Below are 17,150 nucleotides of genomic sequence, written 5' to 3'. Positions count from 1 at the left end.
CTTCGTGAAGCATTAGGGGCATAAAATTGACTGGCTAGCGGCCTTACTGTAATACCATTTTTATTTGTTTACCAGGTATGCTGCTTAATGAGTTTAACTTATGGCATAGATTCATAACAAAAAAATGGCCTCTGGTTGATTGTGGAAAGCTGATTACTTGAAATTCTAAGCCAGACTTTCTGGGCATTATGGATGTATTCTGAGGCTATTTTAATGATCATATTCTTTTGTCACTGAAATGGAGCATTATAGTCTTTCTGTGGAGGTAAGCTCCATCTTCTTTCTCCTTTCCCTTGTGTTAGCGGTAGTTTTTCTAAGGTAAGCTGGATAAAGGAATTGAATCAACAGAAGATAACTGAAAGGACAGGGAGGGTTAAATTTCAGCCTGAATGAATTTCCTGATCTGGTTTGCTTTTTGGCTGCCAAACACTGCTGGTGAAAGAGAATTACAATCGCTAGATAAAAATGCCATTTATCTTTGCAGCAGAGTGCATTGCTGTGATTTCCTTTAGTGCCATGACAGGCTTGCAGTAGAATAGCAGCAATAGGTAGAATCTGTGTAGGCAAGTTCTCTAGGACATCTGTATCAACTCAAATTATTATGCTAAGAATTTTTAAGTTAAATATCAGATGTACCAGACCCCCATCAGCCCATGATATAGCAAAGTTTCTAGCTTTAGTTTTTGCTATTTCTGTGATTTTTAATCACAGAAAATTATGTGAACAATATTAAATGAATACTGTCTTAAAATAGTGTCCTTCCTGGATGCCAAAATACTCATGAATTCTATTCTGGGCATCTATCTGTGGGGTATTATTCTGTCTAGTAACTTATGTGGCTTTTTCACTGCTATACCAGGATTTTCTGTGGATAACTGAGAGCTGCAAAATAATTCCATTAGCTGCTTCTTCTCAGAAGTAAACGTTTGCTTGATTCTTTTATTTGAGAAAGACCTCGGTGAGGTCAGAGTCAGCTTTAGAATCCTGAGTCTCGGGCTGTACACTTATAATATCAGGTAATATTCTTGATTGGCTATGGCATATCTATAAAGGACCATGGGAAAGAGTAAATATAAAGAATTGCAAATTATCTTGGATTGTCTAGCTCTCTGACAGAGCATCCACAAGTTTGTCCCAGTTTATGGCTGGAGAAATGCCAGACAAGAAGACTGGGGGCAACTTAAACTTGAATGGTAGCAACATGAGCTTTTCCATCATGGCTTTTATCAGCAGAATAAGTATATCACAAGTTGTTGATGTGAGAATTTGAAACTTGTATTCAGAAGTTAGATTAAATCTTTGAGCAGTTTTGGGGCTTTTTATAATGGTTAAGGTTTAATCTCAGTTTAAGAATCTGAAGAGGCAGTATAAGGCACCCTATCAAGATTGCAAGCAATTTTGAACCAACTGCCAATAAGAAATATTCTTCTATATGGTTGCACAGTAAGTCAACAATGAAGAAAAACAGGTAAGCTATTATTTTGGGCCTGCAACCAAGAGAAAGATACTATATTCTCTAGAAATTGTAGTCAGCATTTATCATGTATTATAAACAAGGTACGGAGGAAGAAGGATTTAGTCCTGTGGTCTGAAGGATGGGGAGCTTTTAGCCGGAAGCAGATGGTGTCTTTTCCCTTTAATTTATCCCTTCACCTTCGCCCCTTCTCTATTTTATTTTTGCAATATTTATTTTATCGCTTCTTGTTTTTCCTTGTCTTTTCTGTCCTTCCTCTCTTCTTATGCTCTGAACGTTTTTCTGTTCTTTGCTATTTAAATCTCTACCTTTGCACTCTCATTATCATACCTTTTCCACACACTAGTGAAATGAGTGTTTTTTATGGTAAGAGAAAGCTATTTTATGCCTCACATCCATTTTGAGGAGAATAGAACTTCTTTGAATAAATGCAAGTGATCTAAAAATCATAATTGTTTTAGTTTTAGCTGCAAATATCATGAGGCTTTATTACAACAATAATAGGGAATTGGGGTGTTGCAGAAAGATGTTAATTACTGCAGCATATTTTGAGTCTTAGCCCCTATTTTTAGACATCAGTCCTGGACTTAGTTGCTGCTTCTTATAGAAATGAGAACAAGCGTTTGAACACTTCTCGAGTTTTCACATTAGTTTGGTATGAAGTTACTTAGCACAGATGTTCCTGTAATTGTGATATATTGGAAAAAATTTAATGTTCAGTGGTCCTCAAACCCATACTTCCACCTGTGTGATGCTGTTGTCTCAGAGCTGTAGTATAAAATTGTTATGAGCTCAGGCTTAGAATATTTGGGATTTTTTTTAATTTATTTATTATAATTTTTTGAGGGTTTTTTTTAATTTTTCACTGAATCTTTTAATTCATTACATTTTTGAATTTGCATTCAGAACATATTGGGTGAGTTTTCGAAGTCACTGTAAGGCTGGATTGAAGAGTTTTTTAAGAGACTTTCATGTAGTAAATGAGTTTACATATTCATGCTATATGGGAAAGTTGTTTAGTTTTTTTGTCAAGAGTGAAATAAGCATATACATCTCCATGGAGATTATAGAGAGTTTTATAAATGAGAATATGCAAGGATATAATCTTAGAATATGTATAGAAGAGGAAAAGACATAGTATACTGCAAATGAAGCTTGATTAATGTATTATCATCTAACTGTTATATATGCTGAAACTAAGTACAATGTTGTGACTGAAAATGCCTTAGTGTGTACGTGTCTTAGTACCTTTGCACAGCTTAAGCCTCAAGCTTGCTATATTTCCAAATTGGAAACTTTATGTAGAAGGCTTTTCTGAATTCTGTGTAAAATGTCTCGAAACTAGCAGAATTTAATTGGAGGCTCCTTAGCCACAGTGAAGTTTAGCTCTTCTAAAGAAATGTGAAAATGTTTTACTGAGTACTGAACATACAACTCCAGAAGATACTGATACCATAAGGTAAGCTGACTGGGAAGATTAATTGCTTTACAAAATGCTGCCTCAGAGTTGCCCTAGGAGAGCTGTTTACAGATACGTTACAATATCATCGTCAGTAAACTGCGAAGAGTATCAAGAAGATACTGGAGGATCTTGTGCAATAGCTTTTTTTGTTTGTTGGAACTGAGCTTAGACTAAAGGTAGCGTTTTAAAGGTGAAGAATAGATACTGTTGATAATCTCGCTTAATAGTTCAAAGCTGCAAGAAGTAAGATTTAAATTGTCACATGCTGATGTAGTCCTTTTCTCACAGGTGATGCATAATTGTCCTAAGATCACCTGGGTTTGGAGGATACTAAACTCCAAATGATTTGAGTCATGGAACTGTGCAGCTGACCTTTAGACCATGATACCATTGACCCAATCTTGACTCTTTACGAAATGTAACTCTAGAAATTATACTCCTCCCTTCCCTTTGAAAGTTGTTAAACATTTGAAAAAACTTAGTGATAAAAGAAAATTCAAAGCTTCCTTTGCGCAGGGATTAATTGAACTCAGGAACACCTCAGAACCTCTGTGTCCCGTTCAGATGAAATCTGTGGGGAAACAATTATTTCCGAGTGAATTTCACCTCTTTGAAAATGCCCTGGTTTTGGCCAATTCCCTGAAAACAGGAAGGAGTATCTACTTGGATGAACACAGTGAAAGGAGAAGGAAGGAGTTTTATTATTTGAAAACTTCCTATCCCATTCTTTTCCTGCATTTTTAGTTCATGGATTCTCAGCCTGCCTATTTCTGTTGGCTCTTGGCTCTTTTGTATTAATAGATGGTTGAGACTGTTGGCCATTGAAGTCTGGTGAGAAATTTCAATGGCATTCACACTGTGAACCCTTTTTCAGGTTGGATCACTTCCTGGCAGACGTTTGCGTTTGAAAAACAGATTGGTTTTCAACATCATGTGACTACTAGCCCAATATGAAGGTTAAAGACTGGTGGTTAGAATAGGAAAATGTATTTCAGTGTGACCCAAATATGGCTTCAGTTTGTCACAACTACCTTTCCCACTAATACCCACTTCATTTTCTGTTAGCTGAAAGCATGTTTATCTCTTTAGATAGATAAAATTTAAAAACCTGTGAGTGCAGTTGTGTGCAAGGAATCTCATGTGACCAGAACATGGTAGCTTTTATCTTAAACTTTAAAGTACCATTTTCCATTTTAATTTATTGGAATTACATAATATCTTTTAATATAACTGTATTAATTTATTATATTTCCAGCATAATTCCAGCAGACTAATTTCAATAGAGATGTTATCTGAAAAATGAGGCGTGCACTGTAGGAGTACAAGTCTATTCCACTGGCTGCAGATCTGCATAGTTCTACAAATCCAGCCAAAACCTCGGGTTTTCTTTCTCATCCGTTACCCCAATGGTAATGAATAGACTGGTTATAACTGAAGTAAAAATTATAACATTCAAACATGTCAGAGTAATATCATGATAATCTTGCGATCTTTATTGGTTCTTAATTCCATTGTGATTCACTTAACTGGAAATGCGTATGTACTTTCCGTTTTGTGCAGGAGCAATAAGTCTGGTCCCCGGTGGAGTAATAGAATGTGATGTTTCGTAGTGGATAATTTTGTGTATATATTTTAATAATATTAGCTATATGTTGGGTTTTATATACCACCTACCTAATCATTGTATTTTTTCAGCATTTTTGCTGACTTTTGGACTGAAAGTTCAGTCTGTTTTGACGTGAATTAGAAGGGAGTAGTGGACATATGCCTTCTGGTCCTATGTCTTCATATGTCTTCAGGAAATTTACAGATTCTTTCCTGGTAGAATACAGGTCGTATCCCAGACTACTACTTCATTACCAGAATCTTTTTATGTTCTATATATGGTAGAATGGAGAAAATTATTTTCTAAAATTCTCATTCATTTTTAACTGATTTTTGTTCCTGAGGGGTGTGAATGCAGCATGTCTGAGATCACACAGAGCGTGCTGTTCTGGCCACACCTCCTGCTTTCTGTCCATTCAGAAGTAGTTACAGTTTGTAACTGTTACTGTAACATGCATCCTGGTTACTGCCATCTGGTTGTTTCTCACCTATTTTGTAATCCCCAGCCCATTCCTTTCCACTGCGTCAATAAACAAGAGCATCAGCAGAAGTTTGTAAAGTGCTGGAAACATTGTTTTCTTTCAATGTAACAATAAAAGATTTCAATAACTATTTTTTTTAATAGGAAGAGAGTTTGACGTTTTCCTTTATTAATTTTGTGCTACAGAAGGGGAAGTGTCTGAAGCTTTTAACCTTTAGAGAAGCTGGGATATAATTCATTTGAGGGTATAGTGTTGTTCTAAATGCCACAAGATACCCTGCCTAGTCTTCATTTGTCACAGATCTCTTGTAGCCTCCATCCGTCACGAACTGTCAGACCCAGGTAGATATTTCTGATATTTGAGGGAGTATAAAATGGCATTAGATAATTAGGTACTTGAAATAATCCCATAATAATTTCCATGCCCATCAGAGCATATCATCAGATTATTACTAGGTCCCATTAGTCCATTCAGTAGTTCAGGTCATTGTCACACAGGTGGTTATAATGGCAACCTACCTGAGAAACAGTTGTGTACACTTTGAAGCCATTATTTACTGAGTGGATGATCTTGTCCCTTTATTTTTTGACTCTTCAACTCCTTTTGGCTTAATAAGACAAGAGTTAGAACTTACTATCATTTGGTTCATACCTGAAGATCTTTGTGGCAAATTTGTTTTTGTGCTTTCTAAGGCCATTTTAAGTCAGGCTGCAAGCTATGTTGGTTACACTTTCATCCTTCAAATATTTTTTACCATGTGAGATTGTGCCTTTTTTTTCTAGACCACTAGCAGTTCTTCATGACAAGCTTGACCTATACTAATGTAGTTGTATCTTACTTAAAGACTTTCTATTGTGGAAAGGATGGATGCTTCTGCCAGCATGTGGTTATTAACATGTGATTGGTTAAGGTCTGCTCATCCGTCAGAAGCTTGTCACAGCTTATCTCCTTGACATTTTGAGCAGTCTTGAGGATAACTTTTGGTTTGCTGATAGACCAAAGATATGTCTATTCTAGTGTTCTGAAACCCACCTGTGAAGCACATTGATGGATGTAGGTATGCATCTTCACACACAACATGAAAATTTTAGACTTATCTTAGATACATCATTAATCCTTGAAGTAGAAAAATGTTCTACATATTTTCTACCATTTCTCTTTTCCAAGGATACTGTTCATGATGCAGCAAGTGGACGGCTGATCTTGGTTGGCTAAGGTGGTTTTGGTATTGCAGTCAGATCCCCTGGCTAGTGAATAGTTCCAAAACTCTTTTTACATTTAAAACTTAACTTATCAAAAACTCTTTTGAGAGCAGTTCTTAGAAATATGAGAAAGGGCTGTGGAAGGTAGCAAAAATTTTATCTGCCAAAGGTTCTGCCACAGGACTCAAATAAAGCTGTTTTCTCTTATGAATATGAGGAGCAAAACTGAAGTCTGTAGCTTTCAAATCAGTTATGGCTAACCCAGGAATATAAATACTTGAATCACTTTTGAATAGATGATGGAGTTAAGGCTGATAGACTCAGCAAATAGTATGTGTTCATACTTTGGATTTCAGTGAAATTTTACTTTAGTGTGAGTTTGTGGATGTGTGAAGCTCTGTTTGGAGGTAATTGTAGCATTCACATAATGTGCTTTACCCTAAAGGGAAGGCGTATTCTCAATTTTAATGCTATATTAAATGTAATTTCAAGCAAGATCTCAGTTAAATGTTAGCTCATATACTTAGTGACTTTAAAAACAGGCTAATGGAACTTGTTACCCAGCAGTTTCTTCAATTAAGCTGTTAATACTTTATGAAGACTTCCCTAAACTGTGTGTCTGGAATAACGTAAAAGGGAATTACGTATGTTCTTTCACATTAAAATACTTACTTCTCTTTTGGATTGAATAAATTGCAGAAGGTCCATTTGCAATTCCTATCCTGAAATGCTAGTGGTCACAGTTTTTAATCACTTCATTCTCCCAGGGTTCTGAACTTTTTAGTGATTTGCAATTTAGAAAAGCTATTAACTGCACAATTAAATCATATGCTACTACAAACTGCTGAGTGTACTTAATACAGTTTAGATGAAGACTGCTGCTGAAGGGGAATGCCTCTGTTCTATTCTTCCTGTACCACCTGCTGTTTTGAAAATTCAGCAGGTCTAGTTATCCTGTGGCCACAGAGTGAGCCGGATCATTTTACTGATCCCAGTGGAAAATAAAACATACTTTTAAAAAATCAGAACAAAATAAAAAAACTTGTAATTTCATGCTCAGTCTTAAATCAACTGTGAAACTGCATCTAAAGTGATTGAAAGGACAAGAGAAAGCATGAAAACATTTGAATCTGCTCCCTGACCTCTAATGCTGTCTCTCTCCTGTCAAAAAGGATTAAGGTACTGGGATTTTTTCTCATAGACCTGCTAATATGTACTTGTTATCATCAGCTTGAACTTTAATTAGAAATCTAGGAAAGTAAAATCTGAGTCCCACCTGTATATGGCATTTCTTCAAGGACATATGAAGGAGCATCTCCTATAGTTTAGTACAATATAGATTCTGAGGACTGGAAAGTAAGTGCGCAGGTATGATCTGCGGAAGCATGCAGCTGTTGATTCAACATTAATAGTTAAAACAGGAAGGCTTTGATCTCCCAAAGACAAGAATCTTGTGTTCAGTCAGAATGCTGGCAATAAAAATGTTCTCTGTTATATCCCATTCATAGTCTTTCCTGGTTGGAGTCTACGATGTAGACCTAGTATAAGGGGCATGCTGTTCAGGTTGTTACTCTTATCCTGAACTAGTGTTGTGGAGGCTCTTGCTAAGATCTCTGCACAACACTTTCCCCCTTTGTTAGAATACCAAGAGGCTTCAGTGGTGCTTGCCACCTTGAAACTAGCTCTGTGCCGCTTCAGAGGACAGTTAGTAGTTGTTCCCAGTCTCTTCCTTTTGTACAGGCTTCAGTCTTGCACTACAGAGTTTATCAGGGAACAGAGGAACAATTCAGCTAGGTTTCTAAGATGAGGTTTCTGCTTGGTGGTATGAGTTTTTGGATGTAATTTATTATGCCTTAGTTGGCTTAAAGAGTTCTGTTTTCTGCTCAGGCCCCAAACTACTAAACACAATACTGGTACTCTGTGCTATCAAGCAGTAAGGCTTATCTGTGATTGCAAAAGTTAGCTAGTGGTCTAGTGGAAGGTGTCCCAGCTGATGGCAGGGAGGTTGGAACTAAATGATCCTTAAGCTCCTTTCCAACCCAAACTGCTCTATGATTCTAAAAGTAACTTGGCGCATACCAAAACCTTCCTGGTTACTTGGGTAAATCCAGACTTAAGAAGAAATCTGAAGAGACAGTTGAGATATTGAGGGGGCAGGTGAAATACTCTGTAAGCAGCCAGCAGAAGTCTCTCAGTCGCTAACCCTTGTTCTCAGAGGGACCTCCAACTTACCAGATGTCTGCTGGACATACAATACAGTGGTGCACAAACAGTCCAGGAGGTTCCTGGAGTGTGTGGAAGGTACCTTCCTGACACAGCTGATGAGGGAGCCGAGTAGGAAAGGTGCGCTACTGGACATGTGATTGTTGGAGGCTGTCTTGGGCGCAGTGACAAGAAGTAAGAGTTCTCCGTTCTTGGAAGAAACAGGATGGGGGTCAGAAAAACTGCTACCTTGGACTTCCAAAGGGCAGACTTGGGCCTGTTTAGGAGCCTGGTTGACAAGAGTCTCTTGGGAGACAGTCCAAAGATGTGGAGCAAAACATAGTGATAAAGGCTGAGGTACTTAATGCCTTCTTTTTGCAGTCTTCAATAGGAAGACCATTTTTTTCTTGGTATGCAGCATGCTGAGCTGGAAGATAGGGATGGGGGGAGCATGATGAAGCCCCCATAATCCAAGGGGAAATGTTTAGCAACCTCTTCCACCACTTAGACACACACAGGTTTATGGGGCAAGAAGGGATCCAACTAAGGGTACTGGGGGAGCTGGCAGAAGTGCTCATCAAGCCACTTTCCATCATTTATCAGTAGTCCTGGCTAAGCAGGGAGGTGCCAGTTGATTGGAGGTTGGCAAATGTGACACTCATCCAGGGAGGGCCAGAAGGAGGATCTGGGGAACTACATACCTGTCAGTCTGACCTTGGTGCTAGGGAATATTATAGATCAGATCATCTTGGGTGCCATCATGTGGTATGTACAGGACTGCTTGCCTAACCTGATTTCCTTCTATGAGAAAATGACCTACTCAGTGGATGAGAGAAGAGCTGTCAATGTTGTTTACCGGGACTTTAGTAAAGCCTTTGACAGCGTTGCCCACAGCATTATCCTAGAGAAATTGGCTGCTCATGGCTCGGACAGGTGTACTATTCACTGGGTGAAAAACTGGCTGCATGGACAGGCCCGAAGACTGCTGGTGAATGGACTTGAATCCAGTTGGCAGCTGGTCACAAGTGGTGTTCCCCAGGGCTCAGTACTGCTTCCAGTTCTGTTGTCTTTATCAATGGTCTGGATGAGAGGATTAAGTGCACCCTCAGCAAGTTTGCAGATGACACTGAGCTGGGTGGGAATGTTGATCTGTTTGAGGGCAAGTAGTCTCTGCAGAGGAACCTGGACAGGCTTCACTGATGGGCTGTGGCCAGTAGTGTGAGGTTCAACAAGGCAAAGTGCCATGTCCTGCACCTGGGCCACAATCCCATGCAGTGCTCCAGTCTTGGAGAAGAGTGGTTGGAAAGCTGCTCATGGAAAAGAACCTGGGGGTGCTGATAGACAGAGCTGAACATGAGCCAGCCTGTGCCCAGGCAGCCAAGAAGGCCAGCAGCATCCTGGCCTGTATCAGCAGTAGTGTGGCCAGCAGGGCCAGGGCAGTGATCATCCCCCTCTAATGGGCACTGGTAAGACTGCACCTCAAATCCTGTGTTCATTTCTGGGTCCCTCACTACAAGACAGACATTGAGGAGCTGGAATATATCTAAAGAAGAACAACAAATCAGGCGAAGGGTCTGGAGCACAAGTATGATGAGGAACGGCTGAGGGAATTAGAGTTGTTTAGCCTGGAGTAAAGGAGGCTGAGAGGAGACCTTATCGCTTTCTACAGCTCCCTGAAAGGAAGTTCTAATGAGGTGAGTAATAAGTGATAGGACAAGAGGAAGTGGCCTTAAGTTGTGGCAGGGGAGGTTTCAACTGGATATTAGGAAAAATTTCTTCACCAAAAGGGCAGTCAGGCATTGGAGCAGGCTGCCCAGGGAAATGGTTGAGTCACTATCTGTGGAGGTATTTAAAAGATCTGTAGCTGTGGCACTTAGGGCATGGTTTACTGGTAGACTTGGTAGTGCTAGGTTAACAGTTAGACCTGATGGTCTGAAGGATCTTTTCCAGCTTAAATTATTTTATTATTTTAAATGTACAGTTGTCCCTTTTTGACAGTGAGTATTGTCAGCTGTTGAAGTTGAGGCTTAAGGGGTTGTGAATGATGGAGTGATTTCACATTTTCTGGTGACTGCTTTCCATGTCTGCGATGATTAATAGAATTTGAAACAACAGTTCTTGCGCACCAAATATCTGCAGGTTTTTGTCTTCTGTTATCTGAGTCTTTTACATAACACTTTGCTTTGCTTTCCATGGTAATGTGCAATTCTTGCAGTATTACGTATACATATTCTCTTTGTCTTAGTAGGTCCTTGTGACTACACATTCTGACTGATTAAGGACTTCAACTGCTTTTAATGAATTTTAGTTCATTAAACTTATTTCCCTTTGTGCCATCAGCATCCTTTGTCTGGATTATAATTATTTTCATGCCAGATCTCAACAGATATGAGAAAAGAGGAAATTTGCAATAAAATACATAATTATGAAACAGAAAAGACCATACTAATACTTCTGCTTTGAGGGTATGAAGAAAGTGAATTCAATCTAAAGACTCTAATGGGATTTAAATAAAAATATTTTCGTAAAGCAGCTTACGCCTCTTATAATTATTTGGAAGTTTGCTCTAAGTATGTTTCAAACAATCAATTCTTTAAAAAAAAAAAGTCATAAATGATACAGCTCAGGCTATTTCTTTACAGCAGTGGTTAATGAGTTAAATACAATCACCAACTCTGTTCCTGTTGAGTTCAATAGTACTGATGTGTGTGCTTGTTAGCAGTCAAGACAGGGATACTGTAGACTGACTCAATGAAGATTGAGTTCTTCTTGTCCTGTTAAAGGAAGCTTCTTCAGTGCAGGGTTGAATTACACTGGGATCAGGAATTTTGCTTTCAAGTTGCCTGACCTGTAGACAAGGAAAGGAATTCAGTTACTGGTACTCTTGATTTAGCATTCTGAGTTTTTAGTTTAGAAGGGTGACTGCCACTAAGATGTATAGACAAAGTAGTAAACTAAATCACTTTGGTTGCTGTTGCATAAGGAATCTAAGAGCTTGTTAAGGATTCTGTACATTACTGAGAGTACTGGTGGCATCAAGTAATAAAAATCAGAAGAAATGTGAAGGGAAGTTTTATTTTCTGTGTCCAAATTGTTATAAAAAACAGAGTAAAAAGACAACTTTGATTTATTGTCAGTTCTTCCTCCTCCCACCCTTACTTGCTGCTACTGAAGACACTTTTATGCGCTCTTTCTCTACATGAGTCTTGACCAAGGCACGCAATAAAGGTCTGAGTTTACCCTTCACAAGTTTTCTAAAAACCTATTAAATAAGTCTAGCTATTGTTCCATTCACCTTTGATGGCTTTGCTGCTGCCAGCCAGAATTAAAAAGATACATTTATCTCAAAAGTAATTGTCTTTTAAAAAATCGCATTTGAGTATATGATTTAAATAATGCTCTTAAAACCATCGTGTAGAGTTGGATATTCCTTAAAATAGTCGTACAGAGACTTGAGAGAAAGGTAGGCAGAGCTATTGGCACAGCTGGTGTCTGGTACCAGCCAGCCAATAGTGGGAGTAACTCCAGCTAGCCACAGTCATGCTCTTTATTTCAGTTGGGTGTTCTGGTGACAAAGTGAGATGGAAGAACTTAGGAGACCAAGGACATAAACTTGGATAGGACAAGTTGCAGAAGTTAGTAGCTTATTTTTTAAAAAAACGTTGTACAGTGTTGTCTACTCATTATTGATAATCTGGAGCAGAGCTGCTGGGATTTGACATTTGGGTTTGATCTAATCTGTATGGTTTCCATCTTATTTTTCTTAAGGTTTGTGGATTTTTAATGCAAATTAAATATAAGCATAAAGAAATGCTCTGAATCTATTATTTATCTTTTTTTTTTTATCCACATCAGAAATCATGAGATTGTTTCAATTTGTATTTACATAATCAAATATATTCTTTTCTGTCATGGTTTAAATCCAACCACAAAAGCTCGTTCACTCCCTCCCCTCCTTCCTGCCCTCTCCTTGCTCCTGGGGGGATGGAGAGGAGAATAGAAAAGAATGCAACTCCCACGGGTTGAGATAAGAACAGTACAGTAACTAAGGTATAACACAGATCACTACTGCTACCACCAATAATAATAATGCTAAAGGAAATAACAAGGGAAGAGAATAGAACACCTCAACACCAGCTGACCAATAACTCGCCCCACTCCCCCCAGCCAAGCACCGACCGATACCTCATCCAGCCCTGCTGTCCCCAGCCCTTCCGGGTAACTCCCCGTTACCTCCTGGGCATGACATGCTGTGGCATGGAATACCTCTTTGGCTGGCTTGGGTCAGGTGTCCTGTCTCTGCTTCCTCCCGGCTTCCCCTCCTCCCTGGCAGAGCATGAGGCTCAGAAAGTCCTTGGCCCAACCAAACATTTGAGCAGCAACTAAAAACATCGGTGTTATCAGCTCTCTTCCAGGCCAAAAAATGAAAACATAGCACTACACTAGCCACTAAGAAGGAGAAAAATGACTGCTACTGCTGAGCCCAGGACATTTTCTATTTCTTTATATTCTTTTATGTAGGCTTCTGGAGTAAAAGAAAGGCCTAATTTACTCATATCTCAGATTTTAATGAATCCTTTCAGTGTCTTGTGCTTGATTTATTAAGTGATGTTATGCTCGTAATTCATAACTACATTTAAACAGCTTGAGGATTTGTACTTCATCAGGGAAGACCATTCTCAAGATGCCTAACCTTTTTCCTGCATAATTTCTTAAGAAAAAAAACTGTCCCTTCTTTTGAGATTTGATATTTTCACAGATAATTTACGTATTGAAAGAGAGGGAAGAATACACATGGTGTGTATTAAGTTTTCAAAAAAGAGGGAATTTTAAATAACTGTTTTCAGAAATGCTAATTTCAAATCATACGCTTTATGTCTGTAAGAGATCAATATCCATACTTAATCTAGTTTATAGAATATTAATGAAGATATTTCATTTACCAGGTCATCTTATTTTATGGAAAATTTCCATATATTATTAAGCTGGTTTTTGTGTTGGTACATTTAATGCTTTGAGCAAACTGAGGTAGAAGAGCTGGTAGCTATTTTTAAAAATGGGCGTATCTTGTATGAAATTGTGATGTTGTGTGTTGCTTCCTTAATGAATAAAACCAGTTGATTCAATATTCTGTGTATGTTTTTGTCATTTTGTCTTTTTTAGGTTGTTGAGGTGGTAGAAGAATATAGTGAAAATAATTTCTATGAATCTGATGAAGAACAGAAAGAAAAGGATCAGAAAGTGAAAGACACCTATTCTATGGACCCAGATCACAGGCTGCTGTTACGAAATACGAAGCCCTTGCTGCAAAGCCGAAATGCTGCTGTATGACAAATTCCTTTTTGATTAAAATATGATACTGCTAAGTATACTTTAGAAAATTTAAAAGGTTGAAAAGTAAAATCTACATCTCTTTAAAAACTGTGATAATACTCTTCAGTATCTTACAGAAGTACAGTGGTTCTTTCTTTTTTTTTTTTGTAATTAATGTAGCTTCTTAGTAAAAACATCTGAACTGAATGATATATGCTCCTAATATTAAGGACAAACAAAGCATTAGGGAAAACATGATAACATTGAGTCCAACTTCTGTAGCATGTGATGACTATGCAATAGCTAGCTTTTAACCCTTAAGTTCTAAGCATCTAGGATGGCACAAACTGTCAGTATTGGTGATACAGATTTACAAAGAAAATCATAGTTGTTATTGATTCGTTAAGTTGTGCTTTTCCTTGAGTCTCACATTTCCAATTATATGCCTAAATTCTTTGTCAGTCCAAGCCAGCTTAGTGGTGGTGTTTTGGCGGGGTTCCAAGGTAAATATGACATCATGAGTGGGGTACGCTGTGCAGTATTTCCATGGTATTTTCAGAGGCAGGTAAATTTTTAAAACTGGAGAAAGCCATGCTCATGGTGAATCATTGTGACATTCCTCAGATCACAGAACTTCATTTCTAACCTCAGTTTGTCCTGTTAAACAAGACTAGATGCCTTCAGGAAAAGACTTTCAATGATAATGAATATTCATATCATTGCAAAAACAATTACAGTGTCATGATTAAGTCACCTCCCAATCTGTTCTTGATAAGCTGAACAGATAAATTTTTTGTTTCTCCCCTGGAACATATTTCTGGATTCTGACTAATGTCTAACTCTTTTCAAAACCACTTATAGTCTGCCAAGACTTTGGAAACGAATGCTGTTTTACAACAGTAATTCTGTTAGAGCACAGTTTTTGCTAAAAACACAATTCAACGTCTATATAATGCTTCCTCATCTCATGCAAAGAACAAGTATGTTAGGTATGTTTGCATCAAACTGCACTGAGAACAGGTTCAGTCGGTATCTTACATATTCCATGAATTATTTTCTTTATATCTGTTAAATATGGTATTGATTCTCACATTTATGATCTTTAACTTTCTGATATTAAAGTTAACTGAGATGTTAAGTGTAGTTCGTCAGATGAAATCATGCTGCTCTGAAGTGCTGTTACACCAATTTTTGTGCCATTCACATGATTTGCCAGCAGTGAATAGCTTTCTCTTTGATCTTAGATTTTTGTCAGTAATAAAAGATCCCTCTAGTATATTGCTAAAAATCTTCCAGTTGTTAACTCTTTTGTGATGTTTTTAATGACTTTTATTGTTTAATAATAATTTTGTTTCAGTGGCACTAAGAAAGTACCAAGATACCAAGTCAAATTTTGTAATGATAGCTTTACCTGGAGTCTCCTTTCAATGATTTGTTTTGTTCGAACAGAAAGTTGAACATGACAATAGTGTAGGGAAGGTTCTGACATAGCTTACTAGCATAAAGCTTGTCACTTGTCTTTTCCTTATGAGAAAACTTGAAGAGAAAAAAAAATTACGGTTTTTATATTACATATAGCCCAGTCTTCTGTTTTTTGCTAACCAGGATGTGGGCATACAACCTTGGAGTTTCAGCTTTCTGTTGGATTTGAGACTTTAGAAATTGCCAGTTAAAGCAGCTGTTGTATTATAAATTGTGTAGTAGAATAATGGAATGAAAGGTTTGAAGTGGAAACTAAATAATAGCTAATATTGTACCTTTTTTAATAAAGATAAGAGGATAAAATTTGCAGAAGTTTTCAACAGTATTTCCTAATTAATTTGTGCAGATGATGTTAGCAATACTGACTTAGTAAGTGTGATATCTGTATGTTTACAATTTGTATTACTTTTCTCTTTTTTCTTCTTCCTCTTTATTCTGTATACAAATACTGGGAAGAATGAGAGGTACTTAATTAGCTTTGGTTTTAGAAATGAAGGACCTTTCTTCTGATGTTTTTTCCCAAACTGCTTTGTTGATTTCAAAGAACGTGGGTATGCATTTTGCTTTCTGAAAAGTGAATTGGTACCTCTGCAGGTCTGAGGCAAATGTGATAGGTATGTACTATGATTTGAAGATAACTTGTTGTTCTGAATGTTCTTTTAGGTGGTAATGGCAGTTTCACAGCTGTATTGGCATTTGGCACCAAAATCCGAAGCTGGTATTGTTTCTAAGTCATTGGTGCGTTTACTTCGTAGTAATAGGTAGGTCCGGTCCGTACTTTACACTGCCATGTCTACTTTTTTATGAGTTTTTTGTACATACTGCTTAGGTGTAGGTGTAAGAATGTAACTATTGCACTATTAGTTTCATTTTAAAATTGTCTTGTAATACTAATTTTTACTCAACAAATGATCATTAATTCCGTCATTTTCTGCATCATATCCAGTGATCATTCAGTATTGTGTTATTGAATGATCACTGATATTAACCATTGTTAATTATGACTTTCATTGTGATAAGAATCCTGGCTGCCTAGTTGGCATACAGATAGAGGCAATACTAACTAGTTTGCTTAGTTTCTTGATTTCTTTATTGTTGGAAATTAGTATAATTTTAATGACATTGGAGTTCCTTATTGTCTTGCTAAGCACTGAAGAAGTCTTCAGATGTGGTTTTTTTTTTTCCTGCGCTTTATATTGAAGGTTTTTTGACAGAGAAACTAAGAAACTGTTGTTGTTTTTTTTTTTTTTAGAGTACCACTTGATGCTGTTGAGTCCCCTTTGTTTCTTTAATCCTCAGACTGTTTTTAAAGAATAAGTTTATATTACATTCAGGACATCTGATTTTGACTTTATCATCTTCAGTGTGAAATTGTTTACTTTCCTATGAAGGGTTTCACTGGTCATACGGTTCATAAGATTGATCATACTCTTTTTTTCTTTGTGTTTGATAGTTTCAGTGCATTATGCCAAAATTTTCTGTGTAAAAGTAGTGGGTTTTTTTCTCTCAGCTTTTAGATTTTGAACTTCATGTACCTGTTTGAAAAGCCTTGAAGCGGTAATAGGAGACACAATATTAAGATGTTTTCAGAACAACTTTCTAACTAAACATGGTATTTTTGGCTAGAACTTTGCTGTGAAAATTATTTATTTTTTAAAGTTGGCCACATCAAGTAGACTAAAAACTGAAAAAGAAAACCAAACAAAAAGAAAGGAACAACCAAAAAACCCGAACAAATAAAAACCCCCAAAAACAACGAAATGAAAACAAACAACCCACCAAAACCATGTCTGTTGTGTTTGACAAGATTACTCATCTTAGTTGGACTTCAACTTTCGTAAGCCTGATCACCACACAGCTCATCTTACTCCCTCAGTTTTTTCAGCTCACCTATGGCTAATGTCCCAATCATTTTAAAGTTAGTAAAG

General features: G+C 37.4%; 1 protein-coding gene across 2 annotated transcripts in view; it reads left to right on the top strand.

Annotated features, from left to right (window-relative positions):
* AP3B1 (adaptor related protein complex 3 subunit beta 1) overlaps nt 1-17,150 on the top strand; it is a 164,634-nt gene that overhangs the window by 52,169 nt on the left and 95,315 nt on the right. For both annotated transcript variants that reach the window (XM_065661062.1, XM_065661061.1), the window contains exons 8-9: nt 13,591-13,752; nt 15,886-15,983. In XM_065661062.1, the coding sequence (XP_065517134.1) occupies nt 13,591-13,752; nt 15,886-15,983 (260 nt within the window). The remainder of the gene's footprint in view (nt 1-13,590; nt 13,753-15,885; nt 15,984-17,150) is intronic.

This window comes from Lathamus discolor, chromosome Z (genome assembly GCF_037157495.1).
Source record: "Lathamus discolor isolate bLatDis1 chromosome Z, bLatDis1.hap1, whole genome shotgun sequence".
Classification (NCBI taxonomy): Eukaryota; Metazoa; Chordata; class Aves; order Psittaciformes; family Psittacidae; genus Lathamus; species Lathamus discolor.
The sequence above is the reverse complement of the archived record's forward strand: the minus strand, read 5'-3'. Positions and strand labels throughout refer to the sequence as shown.